Here is a 24399-nt window from a genome sequence, read left to right on the forward strand (position 1 = left end):
CGCTACCACCAACTGCCCCATGGGAGAAGATGTGTGGGAGCACCTGCGTCCTGCTGTTGGGAGGAGAAGGGGCTGCTGGGGAGAAAGGGCGGGGGGTGGTGGGGCGTGGGTAACTGACGGCCGAGCGCTGAGAAGTGGAAAATAGAGAACAGCTGCTTTCCTCTCCTTCACTGACACTCATGCAAGCAATTCTGAAGGAGTCTTCCAGACCCTCGAGAAGAAAACCTTGGTCATTGGAGTTACAGCCTTGGATGGGGAGATACTAACTGTGCTTGGCCCATCATAGGCACTCAATAAGTATGTTGAAAGAAAGACTGACTGAATGGATGAATGAATGAACAAATGAACTTTGTACTGTTCTGAAGAGCTAATAGCATATCCAAAAAGGCTGGGACATCTTATTGCTGGGGTAGTGCATAACAACCACTCTTCTTAACAAAAATAGGAATACCTCCCATCTACACCTAACATGGAAAAGAGTCTTTGGTCAGTCTCAGAACCAATGGCAGTCATGTGGGTGCTTGTGTGAATTTCCAAAGGAGTCCATTATTCTTAACACCTTCTTGTCAAGGAGCTGTTACGGGCAGAAAAAAGAGAAGTAGAATATGCACATTTTTTAAAAAATAAGTTTTGCTTTAAAAAAAAATAAGAACACGAACATTTTTACAGCCTGGAAAAGAAACATGAAGCAAGTACTTGCTACTCTAAGCAGATACTGGTGAGGTCTTCCTCAGTATGCGGGGTGCGTACTATTGGCTTGCAATCTTTGACCTTGCGATCTACAGAGGCTAGGAGATGTGAAAAGCTTTGTTAAGAATTTCCCAAGAACTGAATAAATGTAATCTCACATTTTGATAGTATTTGTACCACTTACTGATACATTTTCAGATGTGTTGAGTTCATCCTTCTCAAATAGGCTTTAACAGTGTCCTCAGCTCTTAACATCCGAGCTGTTGTCTAAATGCGAGGTTCCAATCCTGAGAAGAGAGAACTCATTTGAAGCTTCCCTGCAGGAGGGTGAAGTGTTGAGCTGCGCAGTGTCAGACCAATGGACTCCTCACAACTCCATCTGCCAGCTGTGAGACCCTGGGCACCTGGGTTAATTTCTCGGAGCCTGCTTTCTCCCAGTACATTGATTGGATGTGAATAATAGGACCTATGTCATAGGGCGGTTGTTGCAAGGGCTAGATGTGATTACATATGCAAAGTGCTTTGAACAGTGCCTGATACAGAATAAGTAATGTTTCCTAAAGAATCAAAATTTAAGTTGAAAGGGATGAAATGCTTAAAAATGCTCAGAGCCAACCATTTGGCAAATATACTGCTTCTTCAGGGGTAAAATTCCAGCGAAAGGGGTACTTATGTACTCCTTCAAATAAAAATGGTAAACTCAGGAAAATTTCATTCCAAATAACTAGCACACAATTAATTAGGCATAAAATATTCCAGTGCTGAATTACTACTTACATCAGCTCTCCACTGAATTGTACTACATCTGGGTATGGATATTTATCTCCCATCTAAAGCCAATATTCCAATTACTTGTGAAAACTAAGGCACGTAATTTGCCAGCTAAAACTGGGGTGACTTTTCTTGCAGCCCCACCACCTTCATGCTTATGTGTCAAATAATCCAGCTAAAAATTTAATGTATTTCAAATATTTATCGACTGCTTGTTATACAACAAACACTATATTCAAGAACATGAAGGGAGAGAAAGGAAGCCACTTAGGCTGATACTATTTAGAGCCCTTATCTGTGGAGAAACACTGATGCAAAGGAACAGATCTATCCCATCACGGCCCAGCATGGCGCAGGCAGAAGTGGCCTGGACCTCCAGCACCAGGCCCTCATTTCCAGTAGCCCGTCTCATTTCCCCAAATTCCCCAGGGCAGGAGGGCGGCCAGTGTTGCTGATGACATCGCCTGACATCACTGTTCCGGATGATAGGAGAGCGTGGGGCCGCCTGGTCCACCTCATCCGTGGCCTGACTGCATTAACCCCTCGGTTCCCTGCTGCTGGCCACGCGAGGTGTCCTAATATGGTCCGACTACGGAGGAGCCAAGGAGCGCTTGCCTTTCTCCAGCTAATGGGGAGGAGGCAGGAACAAACGTTTCGAGTCACGCAATTTGAAGCAAAGCAAATGGGGCTTTGGGGTCGCTTCTGGGCGAGTTGAAAGTCAGTCGCAGCAGAAGCTTCTGCCTCGGGGTATCTATCATTTAATAAACCCGGGCTAATCCAGTCTCCCCAGAGGCTTTCTGCCTCCCGTCCCCTCACCACCGACAATCCTGGGTCGTCCCCCAGGTCTGGTCCCCATTTCTGAACCGGAGGCGCCCTGGGGGTTGCTCGCCTGGACCTCTGCGCGCGGCTCTTGCAGCGCCTCGGGTCTTAGCAGCCTGGGGGGAGATGCTGCTGAAAGGCGTGTCTGGGCTGTGCTCATGTGATGAAGCGAGGGAAAAACAAGGGGGAGGAGGAGGAGGCAAAGAGGTGGCTTTTTTTTTTTTTTTCTTTTAAGGAGTTTGCCGCGAGCGCGTCTCCTGCATTCGCAGTCTGGGCGCGTTCGGAGGAGGAGCGAGAGAGGAAGGCGCTCTTGGGACCTCGCGGGCGCACGGCTTCTGGCTCTGCCCGGCGTCCCTGCGATTTGGAGAAGGCGTAACCCGGTGGCTGGGCGCGGGAGAACTGCAGAGAAGACATGGGTGCTGGGAGCTCGACCGAGCAGCGGAGCCCGGAGCAGCCGGAGGCGGGGAGCCGGACGCCTGCCGAGCCGGAGCCCAGCGGCGGTAGCCCCGCAGCAGAGGCGGCGCCTGGAGCTCTGGAGGACCCGGCCATCGCGGCCGCGGACCCCGCCACCAAGGTACCGGAGCGCGGGGCCACCTGCCGCGAGGAGGCGGGGGTGGGGGAATTCCTCTGATTTCTGCCTGCCAGAACTTCCCGGCCCCGTCCAGCCCATCTGTAAACTCGTGCGCACAAACCCCTCTTTTCGGGGTTTCTTCTTTCTCTCTCTCTCTGTTTTTGCGCCGGGGCAAGACCTAAGCGGCGGCGAGCGTGGCGGGGTCTCACATCTTTGTCGCGGGTCTCCGGGGGAGGCGACTGCGCCATCCGCAGTCATAAAATCCTGGCCCTGCGCGCCGCTAACCGAGCCTTTCTCCACACTCTTCCGGTGGTAGCGACCCCACCCGAGACGCCTGGGCTAGGGAATCTGTGGAGAACTGATCCTGGGCTGAGTCTTGAGCCCTGGCCCCGCTTTCTCCCAGATGCGGAAAGTCATCTGCTTGGCCAGGGCCAGTGTAGTAGCCTGGCGATCGGGTGACTCGTGGGATCCCCACCCCGTACGGTTCTTGCTACTTAGCTGTGCCTGGAGCGACCTGGGTTTGGTACCCAGTCCTCCTGCGGCAGGGCTGGAGCAGACACCGCCTTCCTGATGCAGAGAAAGCCTAGGGTGTAGCTCGCTCGCAGCCAAAGAAAACCTGGGCAGACGCTGCATTCCGAAAGGAATGACAGGTTTCACAAACAGGGCAGCGTCTTCCTTTTCGCTCAGTGCATTGCCTATGGACTCGTTTGGATAAACAAATACTGGAGGAGTAGTTAGAAGTTCTCAAAGGATGCGATCCGGCATAGACGAGCATTCCCTGTATTCTTGTCTCTGGAGGTAGTGCTGAACCTGCTAGGAAATTTGCATTTTATAGTCTCAAGTCTTCAAGGCTGAAATATATCTTCTTGGACACTACAGCAGCCAAGTTTGTACTTGTTCAAGTCTGAATTTTAGATCCATTTTCCAGCGTGTGCGTTCATTAGCAAAGCCTCACCCTATCTGTTTTATGATATCCTTATAGAAAGATGTGAACAATCCTAGTTAATGTTTTTTTAATCCATGTGTAGAATTTGAGTATGCAGATTATATGAGGATCTTTAAGAGTTATCTCAGAAGGTATAGATGTGTAATGTATGTTAATGCATAGGTAAGAATATAGGGGAAAAAATAAGCTGAAATCTAGGTAAATTTCACAGAACCATGACCTCATTGTCTTGACCTCTTTAGCTGCCCCAGTCTAGTCTGGGTTGCAGCTGCCCTTAAAAACTAGATTACCTTTAGTCTTCAATTTACAAGCACTTGTAAAACCCATGGCCCCACCCTGGCCCGTGTGGCTCAGTGGATTGAGCCCTGGCCTGTGAACCAAAAGGTTGCCAGTTTGGTCCCTGGTCAGGGCACATGCCTGGGTTGCAGACCAGGTCCCTGGTTGTTCAAGAGGCAGCCAATCGCTGTTTCTCTCCCTCTGTCTCTCCATCCCTTCCCCTCTCTCTAAAAACAAATAAATAAAATCTTAAACAAACAAACAAACAAAAAACCATGGTCCCCACAGCTGTAGATACTAACCAGTACTAACTGCCTGGTGTATCTACATTTTCTAAGAGGTGCCCAAGGTGCTCCTTGGGCCTAAGGAATGTACTGTTCTTTGGAGGTCTGAATCACACTTTAATACTTACCGTACATCACTTTTTCATGCCAACGACTGTCCAATGGTTGTATAAGCAGTATTTACAGTCCAGTAATGAAAGTAGCTTTAATGTGTAATTGCTCAAAGCTTACAGTCAGGTTCATTTTTTTTCCCTTGGCTGATACTACGCCTAGGTTTTCTTATTAACAGTTCACAGGGAAATATGGTACTCTCATCCCAACACACTTCAGATTTGTTCATTTAAAGATATTCCTTCCGCTTTCTTTTTTAAAATTTATTGATTTTTTTTTTTGAGAGAGAGAGAGGAAGGAGGAAAGAGAAACATCAATTTGTTCCACGTATTTATGCACTGATTGGTGGATTCTTGTGTGTGCCCCGACCAGGGAACAAACCCACAACTGTGGCCTCTCAGGATGACATTCGGTTCTAAACAACTGCATTACCCCCCCAGGGCTCCATCTTCTGATTCTCTTCTCTTTATGTCCTTCTTCCATTGTCTTCTCCCTCTTTCCTGGCCACCACCGTCTTGAAACAGCCACATGATGTCCTTTAAAAAAAAATGACTTAAGTGACATCCAGAATATCACTGAACTTTTTGGCATTCTGCCCAGTTATCAATTTGGAAGCAATCAATACACTTACATGTAGCCTTGGAAGATGTGTAGTTTCCCATTTCAATTAGCCAGATTCATCTCTCAGGTTCTGAGGACCTACGTATTTTGGAAAGAACTCTCTCCCATTGAGGATGACTCAGCACATGCCTCCCCCCCTCAGCCTGTTCAGCTCCGGTTCCTGACCTCTGAGTAATCCCATCTGCCATTCTAGGCTCTCACCACTCCGTGGGCTCTCCTTCCCGGCAGTTTCCCCATTGGTGGGTTTGCTGACTTGACTAGGAAGTGTTTTTCCAGCTAGTCTTAAGGTTTCACCAGGGCAGGAGCCATATCTGTTTTCTTTGTAACAGGTGTTTCCCCAGGTGTGTCCCGCTGCCTGGCACATAGCAGCCTCCTAGGAAGGGTTGGTACTGGCTCCCTGGTTCTGACTGAAGACTATCACAGTGGGGAATGCCCTGGCCCATCTCATTTGTTTACAGTTTAACCTTTGACCTTCTCATCATCATCCATCTTACGTATCAAGACGGTGATTACGTCAAGTCAGTCCGTTCGGTTATTAATAGATCTAGTGAATATTTTGGCAAAAATTCAGATTTGGGGATTTTGTTTTCTATTTCACCAGAAAGTGTGGCATGCTAGGCAATTTCGAATTGCCTTTAATCTCAAGTAGACAAATATATTGGCCACAAATATGCAAGTGGCTCAAATGAGACCACTTCAATGCATTGAATTAGTCATGAATTGCATCTTGAGCTTTCTTGTTTGGGTCTGTGGGCATTTGAGGAGGTTTAGACTCATGCATCATTCCCTTCCCACTAGGAGAATGCTGATCATTAACTAAAGGCTGTTAGCAGATTTTTTCTCCCATCTAAATGACACTCGTATCATGCATCGTGCCTATTTAGCAGTCCAGCTTTGACTTTTCTCTGCTAATTTCAGTTACCAGTTACCGAGTCGGTGCTCACACATCAAAAGATGTTACACTGAGTTATTACTCCTATCAGATCAAACTCAATTACTCAAGCCTAACATTTAGATGAAGAAGTCTTGTTTTTGATCTGTGGTATTTTTCAGTAAACAGGGAGGTACCTTATCTTCCAGTCGATCTTTTACAGCTTTAATATGTGAATTCTGGGAGAAAATGGATTGATCAGTTATTTTCCAGGTTTAATGTTGAGTCTTGGCTATTTTGGCCATTGCAGGGAGAGGAGTATTAGACGGCCAAACACATGTAGTAAATAAAACCTCAGTAACCCTCAGTCATCTGCTTTAAAATTTGCCTTCCAAAGAGTGTTTTAAATCAGCTGGCAATATGGGGTGGCGTATATTGGGTAGAATTGACAAATTTACTTCCATGTCTCTGGCAAATCTTGATTCTGGAGTCAAGTTCCAGGCTAAGTCCAGACAGTCATAATCCTCTAAATTAGCTTTTCTGTGTTTTCTGCTCAATCAGTGACTTTGGAGCTAGAAATGGAACAGTGGTCAGTTGCAACAGTGTGAGGCCAGTGTCCCTGGCAGGTGCGGTTCTGGGGACTTTCGTTGATCCTTCAAGCTGTGGTTCCATTTGATTATCCAAGAGCTGAGTCACCAAAACGTAAACATGCACTCAAGTAGAAGAATCCATCATCTGATGAGTAGACTGAAGGATCTTTGCCTTTCATGCATTAAAGCGGACGATTGAGTTGACCAAGTGCATTTCGTAATTCCTCTTCCAGCCTAAGGGGTGGGTGCTTCCTTCTCTCACTTGCCCTCTGTTTACAGGACGGGAATGGAGACCGAAGGTGGCTTTAATGTGATGATGTCACTGGTTCTCCACTAAAAGGGCCAGAATTTAAGATGATGAGGGGAGAATTGCATGTTTGTTAAGACAGTAGGACATTTATGTGTGTGGCTACCTGTATTCTTAGGGATGTCCCTTAGATTATAAGCGGTGCCGCTATCTGATTGGAACACAGCCCCAGAATTGAAGATACAGGTGTGAGGATGGTCATTTAGGGCAGCCACAGCCTGTGGGGGCCGCAGGGCTTTCTTTTGAATCTGATACAGCCTTTTGGTTCGCAGCCCGCGCTCAACCCACTGAGCTACGCCAGCCAGGGCTTAAATTTGATACAGCCTTTTACGCCGGTAGCTGTATGAAATCAGTAGGGATTTCTCCTTGAAAGGCACCCCTCTACGAGCCACGGACCTCGACTGTGCATCCTTTTGAGTTAAGTTTGTCGACTGAGCTCTGTGCCTGGACAGCTTTAAACTGATGCGAGAAGGCTCATTCTAGTTCGACATCTTATGGGATAATTAATAAAATGGAAATAAAATGTGTTATTTTAAAGGGTGGAATGGAATTGCTTTTTCTTTTTTGCCATCAGCTTTCACACGTATGCAGTGCTGTAGAACACCAAAGAGAGGAGAATCAAACTCAGTGGGACTTATCCTTGACCTGTATGTGCCATCGCCATCCATGAAGTGAGGGATTAGAATTTACAGCACTCCGCATTCTGAGAAAAAGACAGTCAGTGCTTTTAGCTCATGAAAAAACCCAGAGTCTCCTTGAACCCAATTCCTAGTTCTCTTGTAACCCCCCCCCAAAGTTTACAATTTAGAATAAGTTTAATTTAAAAATAATATGGTGAAAAAATATGGGGGAAAGAGCTGGGTTTGGAAGGGAGAAGCACTATGTGTATTTTTAATACATTCTTGAAAAATTTATAAATCGGTTGATGTATCTACTTAGTTTTGGGGCCATTGTTCCTGCAAATTAGCACCGAGTTGGGGAATGTGAGTAAGGGTAGGAGTTGGTACCTATGATCGTCCCTTTGTGTCCTGCCCGTAAGCACATCTAGGGAAAGGACTGGGGTGAAGATGTCAGTAACTACTAGTTCCAGCCACATGTGCCTTCATGTTTGTTACCACGTCTGATGAAGTTTACTTAAAGATGACTGTAGCTCTGACATCATTTTTGAGTCGTAAAGATTATACAAGATGATCAGAAGCATTTGTTTACTTTTATTGAAATGATTTTTTATTTACAGGTATTGCATAACAGGATTCATTTAATGTTTATTTTTTTTTAAATGTTAATGGTTGAGAAGCTCAGTTTGTAGAGTGCAGTGAAAATGCAGGTCCCCTGTTCTTTCGGATCCCTCACGTACTTGCCAGTGACAATAGTTTGAAATCAGTGTTGGTGGTTTTTGCTTGTTCTTTCAAAAACTTTATGCATGGGCAAGGCTACAAATAAAAATAGTTCCATCTTTAACAAATAAGATCATGTTACATATATTCGGTTACCTTGGGTTTTGGATATCTTTTCATAACAGAATGTAAAGATCTACTCCTATTTTTATTAATGGCTACATATATAAATTCCTCCTTTATGGGTTGAAATACCATAATGATTTAACCAACCATAATGATTTATAAGTAAATATAAATCTATTTACATTTCCCTAGGCTTTTGCTATATGAAATTGACCCAGGGGATAATATCCTAGTTCAGATATCTATGTGTGTGTGCAAATGTACCTTTAGGGTAGATTTCTGAAGCAGAATTGCTGGATCAAAGGATTTCTGTTTATTTACAGTTTTGAGAGCCCTTGCTACATCTCCCTTTCCAAAGAGATTCCACCACTTTGCGTCCCTCCTCTGTGTGGGGCAGCACCTGCTTCCCAGCGCCTTCCCTTGGGGGACGGCGGATTGTCTCGCATCGGCCACTCTGCACCAGTCTGCGGGCACCTGAATGTCCTTGGTGCATGTTTGGTTACGAGGTTGAGTGCCTTGTCATATGTGTCGGCCACCCAGTCGTGAACCAGACTGGCTTTCGGAGCATTAAAGGCGATGGTTTATTTTACAGTTGATTAATTTTTAAAGACTTTTTCTCCCCCAGAAATGACTCCAAATCGGGGAAAAGCAAGTTTAAGAACACAGAGACAGCTGAGGGACTGCTCTTCTTTATTTCTTTTTTTTCCCCCAAATTAGTAAACTGTCTTCAAATTTATGTGCTTAGACAATGACCTACTTCTTCGGCTCTCAATTTAAAAATTTCCCCTCTGGGAACAATCTGAAATCTCGTTGCCAGGAATTTCTTCATCCTTAGGATCCATGAAATGTTGGAAACGGGGGTCGGGGGCCGCAGAAATCCTTTTCCCCTGGGCTTCGTCCGCTCTGATTCTCTTAACAAATGGTGTCCTGGCTCGGTTAACTGGAATAAATCCGTTTTCCCAGAAAAACGGAGGTGTTCAACGCTCTGGAAACTTCAGGATCTTTCCCAGACTCTCAGGCTTCTCTTAATACAAGTATTCATTCAAGGTCAAATGTTTTTGTCTTCCCTACAGCTTCTCCATGATATTTAAAAAAAAATGAGAAGAAACCCTGTAATTTCATTCTGTCTAACCTTAACCAGTTATAATAAAATGGTAGTGTTATGTTTGGGTAGTAAACGAGAGAAGCCACAATTTAAGAAGGGGAGGTTACTGCAACCCATGGGCCGCTCTGCTCTTTCTGATATGCAGATGTTGCAAATCGTGGGAATAGTGAGAGATTCGATTTTCCCTGGTTCCCAAACCTGGTTGTGCAATTCCATCATCTGGGGGCTTTTGAAAGACACCCGTGGGCCCACCCTAGGAGCACTGAATCAGAAAGCCCGGCAGGCGGAGGTCTGAGCTTCTGTAGCCTCAGTGCTCTTTGGTATTCTGGTTGGCCCGGTGTGGCCACCGTTGCCTTAAGAAGGGACATGGGGTGTAGGGGCTGATGGAGGGCCGGGGCCAGGCGGTCCAGGCCTCGGTGACAGCAGCACAGACTGACGGAGGTTGGAGCTAGTGTGGGTGGGAGAGAGGGTTTCAGAGGATGTTGGACAAGTTGTTAGGCATTTTCCTTCTCACATCTTCAGGAGAAAATAAAAATATTTCTCCTACATAGTTCCAGCCCTGTATCCTCCTGTATTGCATATGTGTGCTGCGGGAGAGCCTTCCCTGAAAAGAAGGTGCTGTCCTGGGTGAGGAGGTGTTGAACCCAGTGCTATTGCGCTTCCCGAGCGAGAAGCAGCTCCGTGTCCTTGTTCACCGTTTCGCTTCCACCTGATTGGCTCTCGAACCTTTTCCCTCTCTGATCAGTTTGCAACTTCTTTTGTGCTAGGAAAGCAGACGGCAGCTGAGGGTACTATATGGCATTGGGCTGCCCCAAAAATCTGTGGTGAGATCGTAAAACCTCACCTTTCCCCACACTTGTCCCTGTTCAGTTGTGATTCTGTAAACATTTATTTACTGGTTTCTAGGCTGTGGGAACCGTGTTAGGAACCGTGGAGACGAAGAGAGGATTCCAGAGCTCAGCCCTAAAAAAAAAAATGAATGTTTTCCCTTTCATATATTTAGCTCTTTAATCCACTAGAAATTTGATGATTTTATGTTTAGAGGGAGAAATCTAAATTCATTTTCCATACAGTTACCTATTGTTCCACTGATTAAATAGTCTCTCCTGTTAAAACTCCATATATGCATTCATCTGTTTATTGATTTTGTTTTACTTTAAAAAATTCGTGCTGTTTTTGTGCAGTAAGTTAAAAGCCCTAACGGAGCGTGGTTCAGTGGATTGAGCACTGGCCTGCGAATCAAAGGGTTGTTGGTTCGATTCCTAGCCAGGGCACATGCCTGGGTTGTGGGCCAGGTCCCCATTAGGGGTGTGCTAGAGGCAACCACACATTGATGTTTCTCTCTGTCTGTCTGTCTGTCTCCCTCCTTTTCCCTCTCTCTAAAAGTAAATAAATAAACAAATAAGTCTTCAAAAAAAGCATTAAGGGAATGGCTAAAAATCTAGTCAATTATAATAGCAAATATGCAGTTTGAAATACTTTCATATTCTACATATGAGGTGTTACCCTGGTCCCTCATGGTAAATATATATATATATATATATATACAAAATGTAAAATAAGTGGGAAGCAGGTGTCATCTTATAAACTTGTTTTCTTGATATGTAATAACATTATGCAATAAAAATAGTTGATTAAATTCAGCATCTCTCAACCACTTACAATATGAAAGGCGCCAGTCTAGATGCTTTGGGAGATAAAGAAATAAGACCACACAGCACTGCCCTTTCAAATCTCATCATCCGGGTGAGTTGATAGAGTCCCACTAGAGGAAATAGTCAATAATAACAAAGACTGGAGTGAGTTGGAGGAACAACAGAACAATTGCCATTAGTTGGTACTCCTCTGTCTGCTCAGTGAATTGTCCGGCTAACTGCTGGAGAAAGAAGAGCATTTCGGAAAGTGTTGCAGACAGATAAAAGGCCATTAGTCGGGAGGCCAGAAAGTACATGACATATTAAGGGCTGAATGATTGTAAGGGAATCGCAGAAAGAGCGCGATGAATAGAGTTGCAGCCGGTTGGTCGTGGTAAGAGCTGCGCGGGTAACCGAGAGCCAGTGAAGGTTTGCGGTAGAAAACCATGCAGAGAGAGAGAAATGCGGCCTGGGGGGCTGGTACCCTGCTGGGAGACCACCTCCCACGTGACCGAGGGACGTCTGCAGGAGAGTGCAGGGGGTGTGAGACTGGAAAGTCGCGTGGCAGACATCTCCGCAGTGTGGTAGATGTGTGTGTGTGTCAGATATTGATTAGCAGGGGGCAGGGAATATAGACGGCACTTGGGGGCAGTCAGAAATAACCAAGATTGCCGAAGTTGGAAAGCGGAGTACCTGCGTTTCTCCACTAGTCAGACAGGAGCGTCCCCCTCTCGAGGTTGGCTTTAACGATCTACTGATGACCCACTGCTGAGTATCCAACCGTGCCAGCAATGCTTTCTCTTTAGAAGGGAGGGCATCGCTTGATAGTAACGCATTTCAAAAGGAAGGGGTTTGCGGCAGACCCTGCAGGTAAGGACAGAGGGCATCCGTGAGATCAGTACCATTTCTCTAACAGTGGCGTGCGTCGGAGCAGAGACCACGGGCATCGGGGACAACCCAGGCTGGTGGGGTGCCGGGCGCTGGATCAGGGCGGAGGGTCACGTGTCACAGAATGCGAGACGACGGCACTGAAGGAGCCATCGGTGGTGTCTATGGAGAAGGTGGAACCCAAAGTGAAGATTAAGATGATGAAACAGATGGCGCTGGATTCAACAGCTATTAGATCGCTGCGTCATCGGGCCGCAGTGACCGTTGACCCCAGCACGTCTGCGTTCCCGTAAAAATGAAAGAGCCTGATGGTTGACTCACGTCCCTTCCATTTGTCGGCGAAGAAACTGGGCAGCTTGGGAAATGTCTGTCTTTATTTATCATCTTTCTTCTTTGCAATTCTTTCCATGGCCAGCGTCTGCCCTTTGGTCTTTCGTTCAGAGGACGAATTACGGTTTGTTGTTTTTCATTCTGTCAGAGCACATGATTGCTTATTGAATTGAGCCGTTGCTGGCCCTGGGTTTTGTCTGCTGCACGGTCTCGTTTCTGCCCTCACTCCCAGACGCTGGCCATCCTGGCGGGAGACTCGCGCCATTTCATCCCTGGTGATTTTCCTTTCTCTCTCACGTACGTGTTGTTGTGATGCATTAAATAAGATTTGGACAGATTTGATGGCTTATTAATCTTTTTGATTCTGGATGATAATTTTTCACTAAATTAGCGCACTCTTATAGAATGCCTCTTAAGAAACTTCTGTTTGAATGTGCCCTTTACTTGGGTATGTGTGTAAAAAAGTCTTATCCACACCAGTGGCATATTGAATGCTATGCAAAGCTCAGTCCTAGGTGCGGCCTATCTATGTTAAATTTATAATTGGTGTACAGTGCTGTATACATGGGGGCAGGGGATAGGATTATAATCTACAGGGAATTTCTAAGAATTAGCCAGTCTGTCTGTGATGAATTTTTCTGAATTATTTCAGAAATGACACATTTAACCAATATTTAGACATCAGTTCCTGACTCCTATAGTGCTAACGTAAATATTTAAATGGAAAATTCTGTCCTTGTTCTGCTCTGTTTTATATGAATTGAGTTACTGAAAAGCAGTGAAAAGTGTCCCATCTGAGGTTTGCTAAAACCAGTCCCGATTATTAAGACCTTTTCTCCAATCCTGATGAGACCTAGTGTATAAAATTTAAGCAAAAAAACACACACAAAAAACAAAAAACAGTTGGCAGTTAGTAATGGGGACCCAAACCCAGGTCATTAGTTTTAATATCTATTTATTTTCCATGTAAAGCCTTCAGGAGTTTAAATTCAATTTGATGGCAGTTTTAGATCTGTTTCTGTTTTATTTATGATGTAGAAAATTTGTTTTATTTGGATGAAAATGGAGATTGCTTATTCTTTTGATACTTATTCAAGGTACATTGATTTTTTGGGTTTTTTTTTGTGTGTGTTTTTTTGGTCCTATAACGGGAGATTCTGTAGTGACCAAAGAGGACCTGCAATATTATCTAGCACTGAAGCAGTGTCAAGAGGTTTCGAGTCACTTTGGAGCTGTGCCTGTGAAAGAGTCCTCTGTGACAGGGAGGAATGCAGAGAATGCTCAAGTATTCAGGGAAGTAGGTCATGGTTGAAAGTACTACGTTTGTCAGAGCAAGTTTCCCAAGCCGTGGCTGTGGTCCTGCTCCCTGCTCGTTACCCAGGGTGCTTTAGTCTTAGGCAAATGAGGTGACTAGAGGCTCTTGCAGCCTCCGGGAGGGCCAGATGAAAGGAACAGATTCCCCGTCCCCCATCTGTGCCTGCACTCCCCACAGCAGAAATAGAACATGAGGGCAGTGGATTGGGGACTAGAAAATCACAGATGTGACCGCTAGGGTTTTTCTTAATTGCATGATCTTGGAATAAAAATTATTTAAAGAGGAAATAGGCAGAGTGTATTTAGGAAGAAAAAGGAAAATTAAGAGAGTTCATTTGGAGTGCACTGAGGATCCTCTTTTGTTCCGACAGGTGTTAGGTGCTGAATTACCTCTAACTACCTTTGACCTTAGTGCTCACAGTCTATTGAGGGTTTAGCAAACTTGTGGAAACCACATTTTGGGGTGAGTTTCAGCCAAGAGCTGAACACGAGGCATGAACACGACAGATCCCAAAGGCAGGAGAGAGAGCACGTGCTGGTATACTACTAGGAAAGGTGGCGTCGAGGATGCCATAAGCTGAATGCATGTGCCCCTCTGCCCCCTAAATTCACATGTGGAAACTAACCCTGGATGTGCTGGTATTTGGAGACTGGGTCTTGGAAAGGTGATTAGGTCATGAGGGTGGGACCTCGTCCTGGGATCAGTGTCCTTATAAGGAAGGACACAGAAGAGCTTCTCTTGCAATCAGAGAGTGCCTTCAGCAAACCGGGGAGAGCCCTCTCACCAGGAACCAAATCAGTCCTGGCCGTGATGGACTCCCAGCCTCCCTAATTGTGAGAAGTCCATGCTGTCTAAGTCACCCAGTGTGTGGTAGTTCCTCACAGTGGCCTGAGCTGAGACAGGAGGAATGGAATTTATGGTGAATTTTTGAAGGATGAGATACTTGAGAGGAAGCAAGAAAGTAACATTTCAAATAGTAAGAAAGTGAGCCTCATGATACTGGGAGAGATACTGAGTGAAAAATAGTCTAGGGAAAATGCTAACTGCAGGACTTTGCAGAACCTTTCCGATGTTGGTATTAATTATGCCTCTCCAAAAGGGGACAGACAGTACGCATTTCACCCAAATACAACTAGGAAATGCCAGGCCAGGGAGGGGAGCACACCTAGAATAGCGAGTAAGAAACTCAGAGAGAGAGGTAGCTAGTTTGTGGCTCTGTGCTGTGGACAGTTCTGGGTACTAGGGTGTGACTTCTGCATCTCTTGTGATTGGCAATGGGAGACCAACAATTCATTGGAACCCACATCGACATCTGTTGGGATGTAGGTGGGGACTTCAAACTTAACTTTTTATTTCCAATATGAGACAGAGAATAATTCTGAGATATTAAGGAGATTTGTTTTTGTGGAGGCGGGGCAAGGAGGTTAGATTTTCATTTCATTCATATAAAAATGATTGTATTTTTTATATACCTAATTTTTAAATTAACAACTTGTAGAAAGATTCTTGCTGTCTGGCTTAAGAGAGTAAATGGAAATATGGAGGAATATGTCCCAACTTCGAAATGTACATTATTTGAGGAATGCCTCACATCACCTTGAAATGAAATATGTCATTTACATCTAAACTTGATGATACGTTTGGGGAGGGTGAGAGAAAGAAGTAGAAAATGGAGGAAACAATAAGGATCATTAAAATTTGGGGGATGGAGTATACTTTGGGTCAATTTCATTGTATTTGCAGGCTGCAGTAAGTCTAATAACTGTTTATAGACTCAATTTCTATGGCACTTAATTAAGTGCTCTTAGGGCTAAACATCCCAGTGCAAGCCATGTTATGCCTTCATAGTTTCCCTTAACCCTATTTTCTGGGGCCAAAGACAATTAGACTACTGTGGAGTTAAATGCTGTAAATTATTGTGTTCCTCAGACTCTTTCCAGCTCCTGCAGTGCATACTAGAGGTATTGTAACTGTTTGTGCACTTGAAGGAAGATTGGGAAAGGTCGAAACAGAGCCTTCTTGAATGGAGTTGCAAATCCTTCCTCTGGCAAATAAGAGTAAAGGGAAATGTCACCCGTTTGTTGCTTTTTATGGTCATGCAGAAGGAAAAATCCCCAAAGCTTATGATTCCTTTGCTATGAGCTGAGCAGCTGGCTTATTTCGGCCTCGGATAAGAAGTTGAGAGAAACACTGATGTGTTTTTTTCCTTGAGCCCGATCAAAGCAAATAACTGTATTCTGGGATTGCAACGAAGCTAAGTTTTTAAGGAAGCTGCTCCTCTGTAAAACCTTAAAGTCACTGTAGGGCTTTCCTTTTAAGATTAAAAGGGCGTTAGCCCCTATAAGCAGGAGTCACTTGATCTAGGCACGCAGTCCAGGTTAAGTTCCTCCTTCATAATAAATATTAACTAAAATGGTTTATTTTTAAACTGGCATACATACACATCAAGTTCTGTAGGCCCACTTATTGACCCCTTTCTTCAATGTGACTTCCTGTGCTCTTTCTCACCGAAAGCTTTACCATAACTGGACACGGGTGAGGGTGGGAGGGATGTGCCAGTGTTGTGTGTGCGGAAAGCTGTAGAGAATGAACTAATAAATGCGTCAGTGTTAAGCGTCAGTTTCATAGGGAAATCTACAAAATAGAGTTCCTTCTCTCAGTGACTGTTAAGTCACCAAGTCGTCTCCTGGATTTGAGAACCTCTCAGGGACCAGGCCAGTTTGAGGGAAACTTGTACATGCTTTTTCCTGTCTTACCAGTTGCTCAGCCCTTTTGTGAGGTGAGAGGCATCCTCATATTAAAAATCAGCGCACACACCTGGCTGGTGTGGCTCAGTGGAATGAGCGCCAGCCTGCAGATCAAAAGGTCACTGGTTTGATTCCCACTCAGGGGCACATGCCTGGGTTGTGGGCCAGGTCCCCAGTTGGGGACATGTGAGAAGCAACCGACCGATGTATCTCTTGCATATTCCTGTCCCTCTCTTTCTCAATCCCTTCCCCTCTCTCTAAAAGTAAATAAATAAAATCTTTTTTTTAAATGAGCCAACAAAGTGAAGATTTAACTCAGATGCCAATGCACTCTGCCTATATAGGTGTTTTAGGAGGTATTACTGTGTCTGCTGTCAAATAAATGACAAACAATCCACCTTTATTGACCAGCTAGTTGTTTCAGACTCTGTCCTTACTCTCTCCATGCTGTCATGGCCTGGAGACAGCTGATGCCGGGTTGTAGGCACTCTCTGGGTGGGAAGACAGGCCACAGACCTACACGAGAATGGACGGCACTCATTTTTCTCCTTTATTTGGGGGTCACTGAATGCCAGGCCCATACACAATGACCGTGTTCTTTCTTCCTTCCTGCTTTGCTCTGCCCTCCTGACCTCCAGTTCATCATCCACCGTCCTGCACCTCGTTGAGCTCTATTCCATTTTAAACACGTTTCCTTCCTTACGATCCCCTCCCAGCTGATTTGCCAGCTGAGGCCGAGGCGTCATGTGGAGGGGATTCTGTCCCATTCCAGGGTTTTCACACTCAGCCACGTTCCCCAAGTCTCAGACCCCTGTGTACATCTGTGTACTGGCCAGGTTTGCCTCCAGAACAGCGTTTCTCTGTCCCCTTTGCCCACCTCCTTCTCCGTAAAAGGGAACTCTGGCTGGCACCCTCCCCGTCTTGCAGATGCTGCCATCGGTCCACTGCTCCTTTTCCTTCTGCTTTCCAACACCCAGGCCGTCCAGAAGTTCTGTTACTTAAAATAATGGGGTTATGGGGGGGTCACTTCGTAAAGCATATGATTGTCTAATCACTATGTTGAACACCTGAAACTAATACAAAATAATGTTGAATGTGAACTGTAATTGCAAAATAAAATTAAAGTCCTGTTGGTTCTAGTCTGCTTCTTCAGATCTTTTCCTCATTCCCAAATTTTAATTATCCTGTGCAATATACCACAACATGAGTCCACAAACTAGTTTTCCTGGTTCTAGCCATTTTTCTCTGCATGCCATGGCTCTGAAGATGTAGACAGGAGGTGAAAGTACCCCGGGACCCCGTGATGTGGGAGGCCCCCTGCTTGCAGGGAGGTAGATCCCCCCAAGTCCTCCCTTTCGGCTTCCAGCCATTGGCCTCTGCATCCCTGACCCTCCACTCCCCAAGGTGCCCCTTGAGGGCTGGGAGAGAAGACACAAACCAATGGTGTGTTAGGTGTTTGCTTCTGATCTCCTGTATGTTTCCCTCCATTCGGTGAATGTGTTAATAAAGGGAAGCTCTTTTAATTTTTAAATACTTTTTTCCATGTGGTGCAATAGTGTGGCCTCAGAGAAATATCTACAGAACCGAAGTCAGTTTTCCACCACCTTGGGCATCCTAAGGTGGATGCAGACTATGGCATCTTGATCCTATTTGTCCAAAACATAATTGTAGTTCGGGCTGTAAGTTTATTCCTTGAGTGGGTGGGCTTTGTTTTGTGAATTCTGTCTGAAGCAGAAATACGGGCGAACATTTGATCTATAGGCATTTTTATTTTCAACAAACAGGTGTCTGGTATGCATGAACTAAAGTTCAGAAAATTTTTGTCTTCCTTCTCTTCCTTCCTCCAAAATGAAAAACAAACAAACAAACAAACAAACGAAACCCGGAAGCCTTTTCCAGCCTTCAGCAGCAGCCTCAGGGCAGGGCGGGTCTTCCCCAGGCCTGGTCCAGCAGGACTTGCCTGCAGGTGTGCGCTGTTGCCCAGCCCTGCGCTGCTCCTCCCTGGGTTCTTTTTTTTTTGAATCCAGAGACAGACATTCCACAACTTCAAGTCTACGATTTTAATGAGTTTTCTGGATTTTAGTTTCCTTATGCTTCAATGTTTAAGCTCATTTTCTTTTTTTTTAAGATTTTATTTATTTATTTTTAGAGAGGGAAGGGAGGGAGAAAGAGAGAGAGAGAGAAACATCAATGTGCGGTTGCTGGGGGGCCGTGGCCTGCAACCCAGGCATGTGCCCTGACTGGGAATCGAACCTGCGACACTTTGGTTCGCAGCCTGAGCTCAATCCACTGAGCTAAGCTCATTTTCTTTATAAAAAAGTTTTAAATTTGATTATTGATTAAAGAGAGAGAGAGAGAGAAGAGAAAAGAGAAACATTGACCTGTTGTTCCGCTTGTCGCGCATTCATTGGTTGACTCATGCACTAGCCCTGACCAGGAATAGAACCTGCAGCCTTGGCATGTAGGGGCAGTGCTCTAACCAACTGAGCTACCTAGCCAGGGCCTCAGCCCGTTTTCTTTGCCTGTATATAAAAGATGGTTTATTAGCAGCCTTTCGATTCCTTCTTTTCATGGGACTTTTCCAGAGTGCTTCCTTCTGTCATTTTTTTTGACTCCCATGGTGATTCTCTGAAAATCTGGGTGCCCTCACGGCAGGAGGGTTCCCGCTGACTTCCCGAACCAGCAGCTTCGGGCGTTCTCCAGCTCAGACCTCTTGCAGGCTCTGTCCATGCAAAATTGGTCTTTGGAGCATCACTTACCAAATACTAAATTCCTTCTGTTGACATTTCGTCACCTTTATTCCACAAGTTCTCCTGAGATACCTTGTCCACAGTCTAGGCTTCCGTGACCTGCGTGCTGTTGGATCCTGAAACTATCCGGCCCTCCTCCCGGGCACCCCTGTTCCGTTGTCTTCTGCCCTTGCGAGTGAGGGCACCCACCTCAGATCCATACCTTCTGTTCTTCTCCCTGTGTCCGGCTGGGGGCAGAGGGACAGCAGACGGTTCCAGGAGGAGAGCCAGTGGTATGTCCACAGCAGGGATTGCATGGAAGAGAGGAAGGGAAAGGAGACGTCAGCTTGGAGGACGGCCCGGCAGCCCAGCGAGCCAGGACAGCAGCTGGAGCGGGGCGTAGCCCTCAGCGGAGGCGCGGAGGGACTGCTGACACTTGAGGACCAGAGACAAAAGCCTGTCAGCTTTCTGGTGTTGTATATTTCAAGCACTTCACTAGTGTTGCACGCTAACAGTGTAAAAGAAGATGCGCATTTACTGTAAAATCCTAGGTGGTTCTTTTGCCTGTAATTCTACATGAAGATAGTGTGATAAACTAATGCATGTGAAAATACATTTTTACATACTATAAACATGCATGTAATATTTCTGGTTATAAAAGGTAATTTAACCTCCAAAATCTTATTTATGTCGATGATGTAGACTGAATTTAAATCTGTAGGAAAATAGGATGTCTAAAAGCTTATGTTTTAGGGACAAAGTCAAATTTATACACGTTAAGTCAAAGCAGTCTTTTCCTTTTTGCAACAGTTTTATTAATAGATAATGCATGTAACATACAGTTCGCCCGTTTAAAATGTATAACTCAGTGGTTTTTAATAATCAAACATTCTTAACTGAAAAACAGGAAATAGGTGATATTTTTTAACTGATCTGAGTTAGATTCTTATGGCTGCTTAAAGTTTTCCTTCATAAGAATTCAGTTGGCCCCTTCTAAACATTTTTGGAAAATCAAAGTCTAAAAAGGGAACTCCTATTGCTGTTTGAACTTTAAATCGTCACAGAGGGATTTCATGACCAGTTAAATCAGTGAGCTAAACGAATCTTAGTCCAGTGGACTGAAAATACAGCAGCAGCAGAAGAACTTGAAGACAACATAGCAGAAGAAACTGAACTTGAACATTAGCCTCCTGGGAAAAAAACCCACTTAGTTTAAAATTCAAAAATAATAATGTTTGTTAAAAATCTAACAGTACATGCATAGGTATATAAAGCCATTCTTTCTCCTTACCTCTCCATCCCCCCTCAGTCTCTTATCAAAAGGAAACGTATCATCATCATCATCATCACCACTGTCCCTATCTTTGTCCCTATTGACTGTCCCCATTACTGTCCCTAGCATCACTGTCCCTGTTGATTGATGGTTTTTTGTATTTCACCAAAGAGATACTAGACAAAAAGAACCCCAAATTTCCCCCTCCCCTCAGTGGATCCTGGTAACCACGGATCACTTTCTCTCTCTAAAGATTTGCCTGTTCTGGGCGTTCCGTGTCAATGAGGTTACATAGTGTGGGGCCCTTTGTGTCTGGGGTTTTTCACGTGGTGTAACGTTTGCAAGACTCACCCACACTGTAGCATGTACCAGTACTTCATTCCTTTTTGACAAATGGCGTTGCATCCTATGCACATCCCCCACGTTTTATTTATCCAGGAATCAGCCGATGGACACGTGGGTGGTTTCCCCATTTTGGCTGTTACGAGTAATTCTGCTATGAATGTGAGTGCGCACGTTTTTGCATGGACATGTGTTTTCATCTCTCTCGGGCACTTGGCTAGGCGTGGATCTGCTGGGCTGTACGCTGACTCCTGCGGAGGGGCTCACAGACCCTTTTCCAGAGCAGCCGGGCGTTTCACCTGCTCTCCAGCAGGGCGCCCGGCTTCCGGTCTCCCCACACCCTCCCCCACGCTTGTTATCTGCCTTTTTGATGACGTGGCGTGTGTGTGGTCTGTCTTTGTGGCTGTGATTTGCATTTCCCTGATGGGTGATGGTGTTGATCCTGTTGGTGTTTTAGTGAACTAAGTTTCTGGTGTTCTTCTGATACACCAAGTGCAGCCAAAAATTAAAGATGCCTTCTGAAATGACTGTGTGTGCGGCAGACACCACGATGAGCCCAAGTCAGAGTTCTGCACCCTTGGCTGTTCAAGCACGTGCTGTTCTGTTGTCTGAGGAATGGTTCTCCCAGGGCTGGCTTAATAGATAAGAAGGACTGTCCTGGGGCAGGGGGGAGTTGCTCAAGGGGTAATGTGTTTTTCCATGGTGGGGGGCAGTGAGAGTGGTGAGGATTTCTGTAGGTTAAATGCTTCTCACCAGAGGTCGTTTCTTCTGGAAGATTCACCAGTCATCAGTGTTTTGCCAGATGCTTTCTCTTGTAACTTTTTGTTGCTGTTGAAAGTTTTAGGCATCAAAATACTGCACCCCCTAAAGAGTTTAACACTGTCTCCTAAGAATAAATTCCTGTATTTCTCTGCTTACCCATGTTACTTTTATCACACTTGAGAAATTTACTATTAATTTAATGATTTAATGACACTAATGCAGTCTCCATATTCACGCTTCCTGTTATTCCTTAAATACATGTTATACCTGCATTAAAAAAAAATGGGTCCAGGATCGAATCAAGGTTCCCAAATCGCATTCAATTATGTTCCTTTTTAAAGTCTCTTAAACTAGAATACTTTTCCTGCCTTGTTGTTTTTCATGGGATTCGTGTTTAAGAAGAGCTCAGGTCAGTTTCTCGCATCGTGGATTTGTCAGACCGGTTATTCTGTGACTGGATTCAGGCTGTGCGTTCGCAGCCAGAATCCACCTACCCACCGGATCCTGAGCAGTAACGGTGACGTCACACCAGCAGCCTGCTTGCCCCGTAAAGGTACTCTGTGGAGCTTGGAGACTGGATTGAGGGCTCCCACCACATCCTCTCATCAGAAAGGTCTGCTTTCCCCGTGGGGTGATGCGACCTTTGGATGCCCGCTGTTTCGCTGCCCGTGTGGCAGCGTCTGTTGAGGGCCCTCGCCTGAATCACGTCGAGGGTAGCAAAATGGTTCTCATCCATCATTCCTTCTGCATTTCTACACCTGGCATTCTTCTGCATGGAAGAGCCCTTCATTTTTATCTTCTTCTCTCCTTTTTTTCCCTCTTAAAGTTAAGTTTTTTTTGCACTGGCTGGTATGGCTCCGTTGGTTGGATGTTCCACGACACTGAAAGGTCGAGAATTTGGTTCCCCATCAGGACACATGCCTGGGTTGTGGGCCTGGTGCCCAGTTGGGGTGCACACGAGAAGCAAGTAATCGATGTTAGTGTCCCTCTCTTTCTCCCTCCCTTCCTTTCTCTCTAAATATATATGTAAACATATATATTCAAAATGTATAAATATGTATTTTATATATTATATGTAAATATAGGTTTAGAATTTTTCTCCCCAATAATAAAGGTTATGAGCATATTCCCAATTTTATTTCAAACTAATGGAAAGAAACCTGTGTGCTGATTCAAAGACTTCCCTTGGTAGGGACATTTAATAAAAATCAGAGGATGATTAGGTAATCATTGTTAGACTGGTTCACAGAATGGGATCAAGACGGTTTTTCTGAAGATCACCTGAGTTCAGCGGCAGTGGTGGAAGCGGTGGGAGGAGGAGGGTGGCAGGGAAGTAGTTCACTGGAATAATAGATATTTTACATTTTTTTATCCTTACCTGAGGACATTTTTAAGATGCTTTGAGAGAGAGACAGACAGACAGACAGACGGACAGAGAGAGAAACGTCAATGGGAGGGAGAAACGCTGGCTTGGCTGCCTTCTCTTGTGCGCCCTGATAGGGGATTGAACCTGTGACCCTTTGGTCTGTGGTTTGATGCTCCAACCAACTGAGCCACACTGACCAGGATAGAAATAATGCATCTTGATTTCTTTATAGTGTGTCAGAAATATTTTGTCAGAAATGTCGATTTTTTCCCCTAAAGGTCGTTACGAATTATATGATAAAACAAAACTAAAAAAGATTCCATTCCAGACCAGGTAGGGGTCTTGAAGCATTGTAAGTATGGAAACTAGAAGTCGTAGGAAGATTTAAAAGTACCAGGAAAAAAAAACAGAAGTCCCAATATAACACGATCATTATATCTTGTTATAGATCCTTAGAAAAAAGGAATGTTGGTGACTGGGTGTCAGTTCACAATTTTATCGATTGTTTCTAGCTTCAAAATCATGAAGAACAAACTCCGGTTGATAGAAACAAGGCATGAACACGGGGGTGTGAATTATCCGCCAGTTTGCACAGCTGTGTGACCGGTCTGTGGAGGGGCCCTGATGCCCGACCTGTCACCTCGTCTCCATGTGCGCCCTCGGTCACCTTGAAGCGTGCATGTGCATCGCACATCCAGGAAAGGAAAACAACCTGATTTTTGAAAAATGATTTTACCCTCCAAGAAGGTGATAAACAAAACAGCTTGACTGAGACCTTCCCTGAGAAACCCCGTCATCGGAGACTTCACATTTCTAAAACTCACATTTTGTTGTAGAAGACATTTGAAGGAATGAGTCCTTAAGCATTTTTTTTAAAAAATCACAATACTGTACACATGTTATATTGACTGAGTAATTTGAATATTAGCAGCAAATCGTGTGCTGTGCCTGTCACCGGGAGGAGCAAGCTTGTATAGAATGACTTTCCTGCCATCTGTCTCGGGAGCACCCCCTGCATGTCGTTTGCCACGCCAAGTGGTGCATTTGTATTTTTCACCCCGGTGTGGGATTGCAGGAGGGCTGGTTTCCATTGTTATTTGTGTTGAGTGGCTTTGTGCAGATTAAACCAGTAGGATACTGCACGGACTGGGAAAACTGTTCTAATTATCTAGACATCTAGGCTGGTCTTGTTTAATTGCTTAGCATTCATCTTTGCAGGAAGAAGATAGCTAGTAAGTAATAAAAATTAGATGGAGCCTGATGAGTAATTGGTGACATCACTGACCATTTGTCTTGGTCTAATCATGGTTGGTTAACAAATGGGTCGGACTGAAATTTTGCATGAACATAATTATGATTGAGCCTGAAGATTATGTTGAGTCTAATGAGACCTTGAAATAAAATTATTAGCATAGCACAATAAATCCTGCATTTCTTTTATCCTTCCATGTTCCTGAACACTTTTTTAAAAATCTTGAACAAAATTTAAATGTAGCAAAGCTAAAAACAGTAAGAGTTCATGTGGACAGCATGGTGTTCTGGCGGTTTAGCATCATTGTTGCAAGCTCCCTAGTAGAGCCAGGAACGA

General features: G+C 44.8%; 1 protein-coding gene across 1 annotated transcript in view; it reads left to right on the forward strand.

The window, feature by feature from the left end:
* The first annotated feature begins 2540 nt into the window (after positions 1 to 2540).
* The window catches only part of AKAP12 (A-kinase anchoring protein 12), an 80245-nt gene continuing 58386 nt past the window's right edge, over positions 2541 to 24399 (forward strand). The window contains exon 1 of the mRNA XM_045842835.1: positions 2541 to 2854. Coding sequence (XP_045698791.1) covers positions 2693 to 2854 — 162 coding nt within the window. The 5' untranslated portion in view covers positions 2541 to 2692. The remainder of the gene's footprint in view (positions 2855 to 24399) is intronic.

This window comes from Phyllostomus hastatus, unplaced genomic scaffold (genome assembly GCF_019186645.2).
Source record: "Phyllostomus hastatus isolate PE091 unplaced genomic scaffold, TTU_PhHast_1.1 phas_contig_40, whole genome shotgun sequence".
Classification (NCBI taxonomy): domain Eukaryota; kingdom Metazoa; phylum Chordata; class Mammalia; order Chiroptera; family Phyllostomidae; genus Phyllostomus; species Phyllostomus hastatus.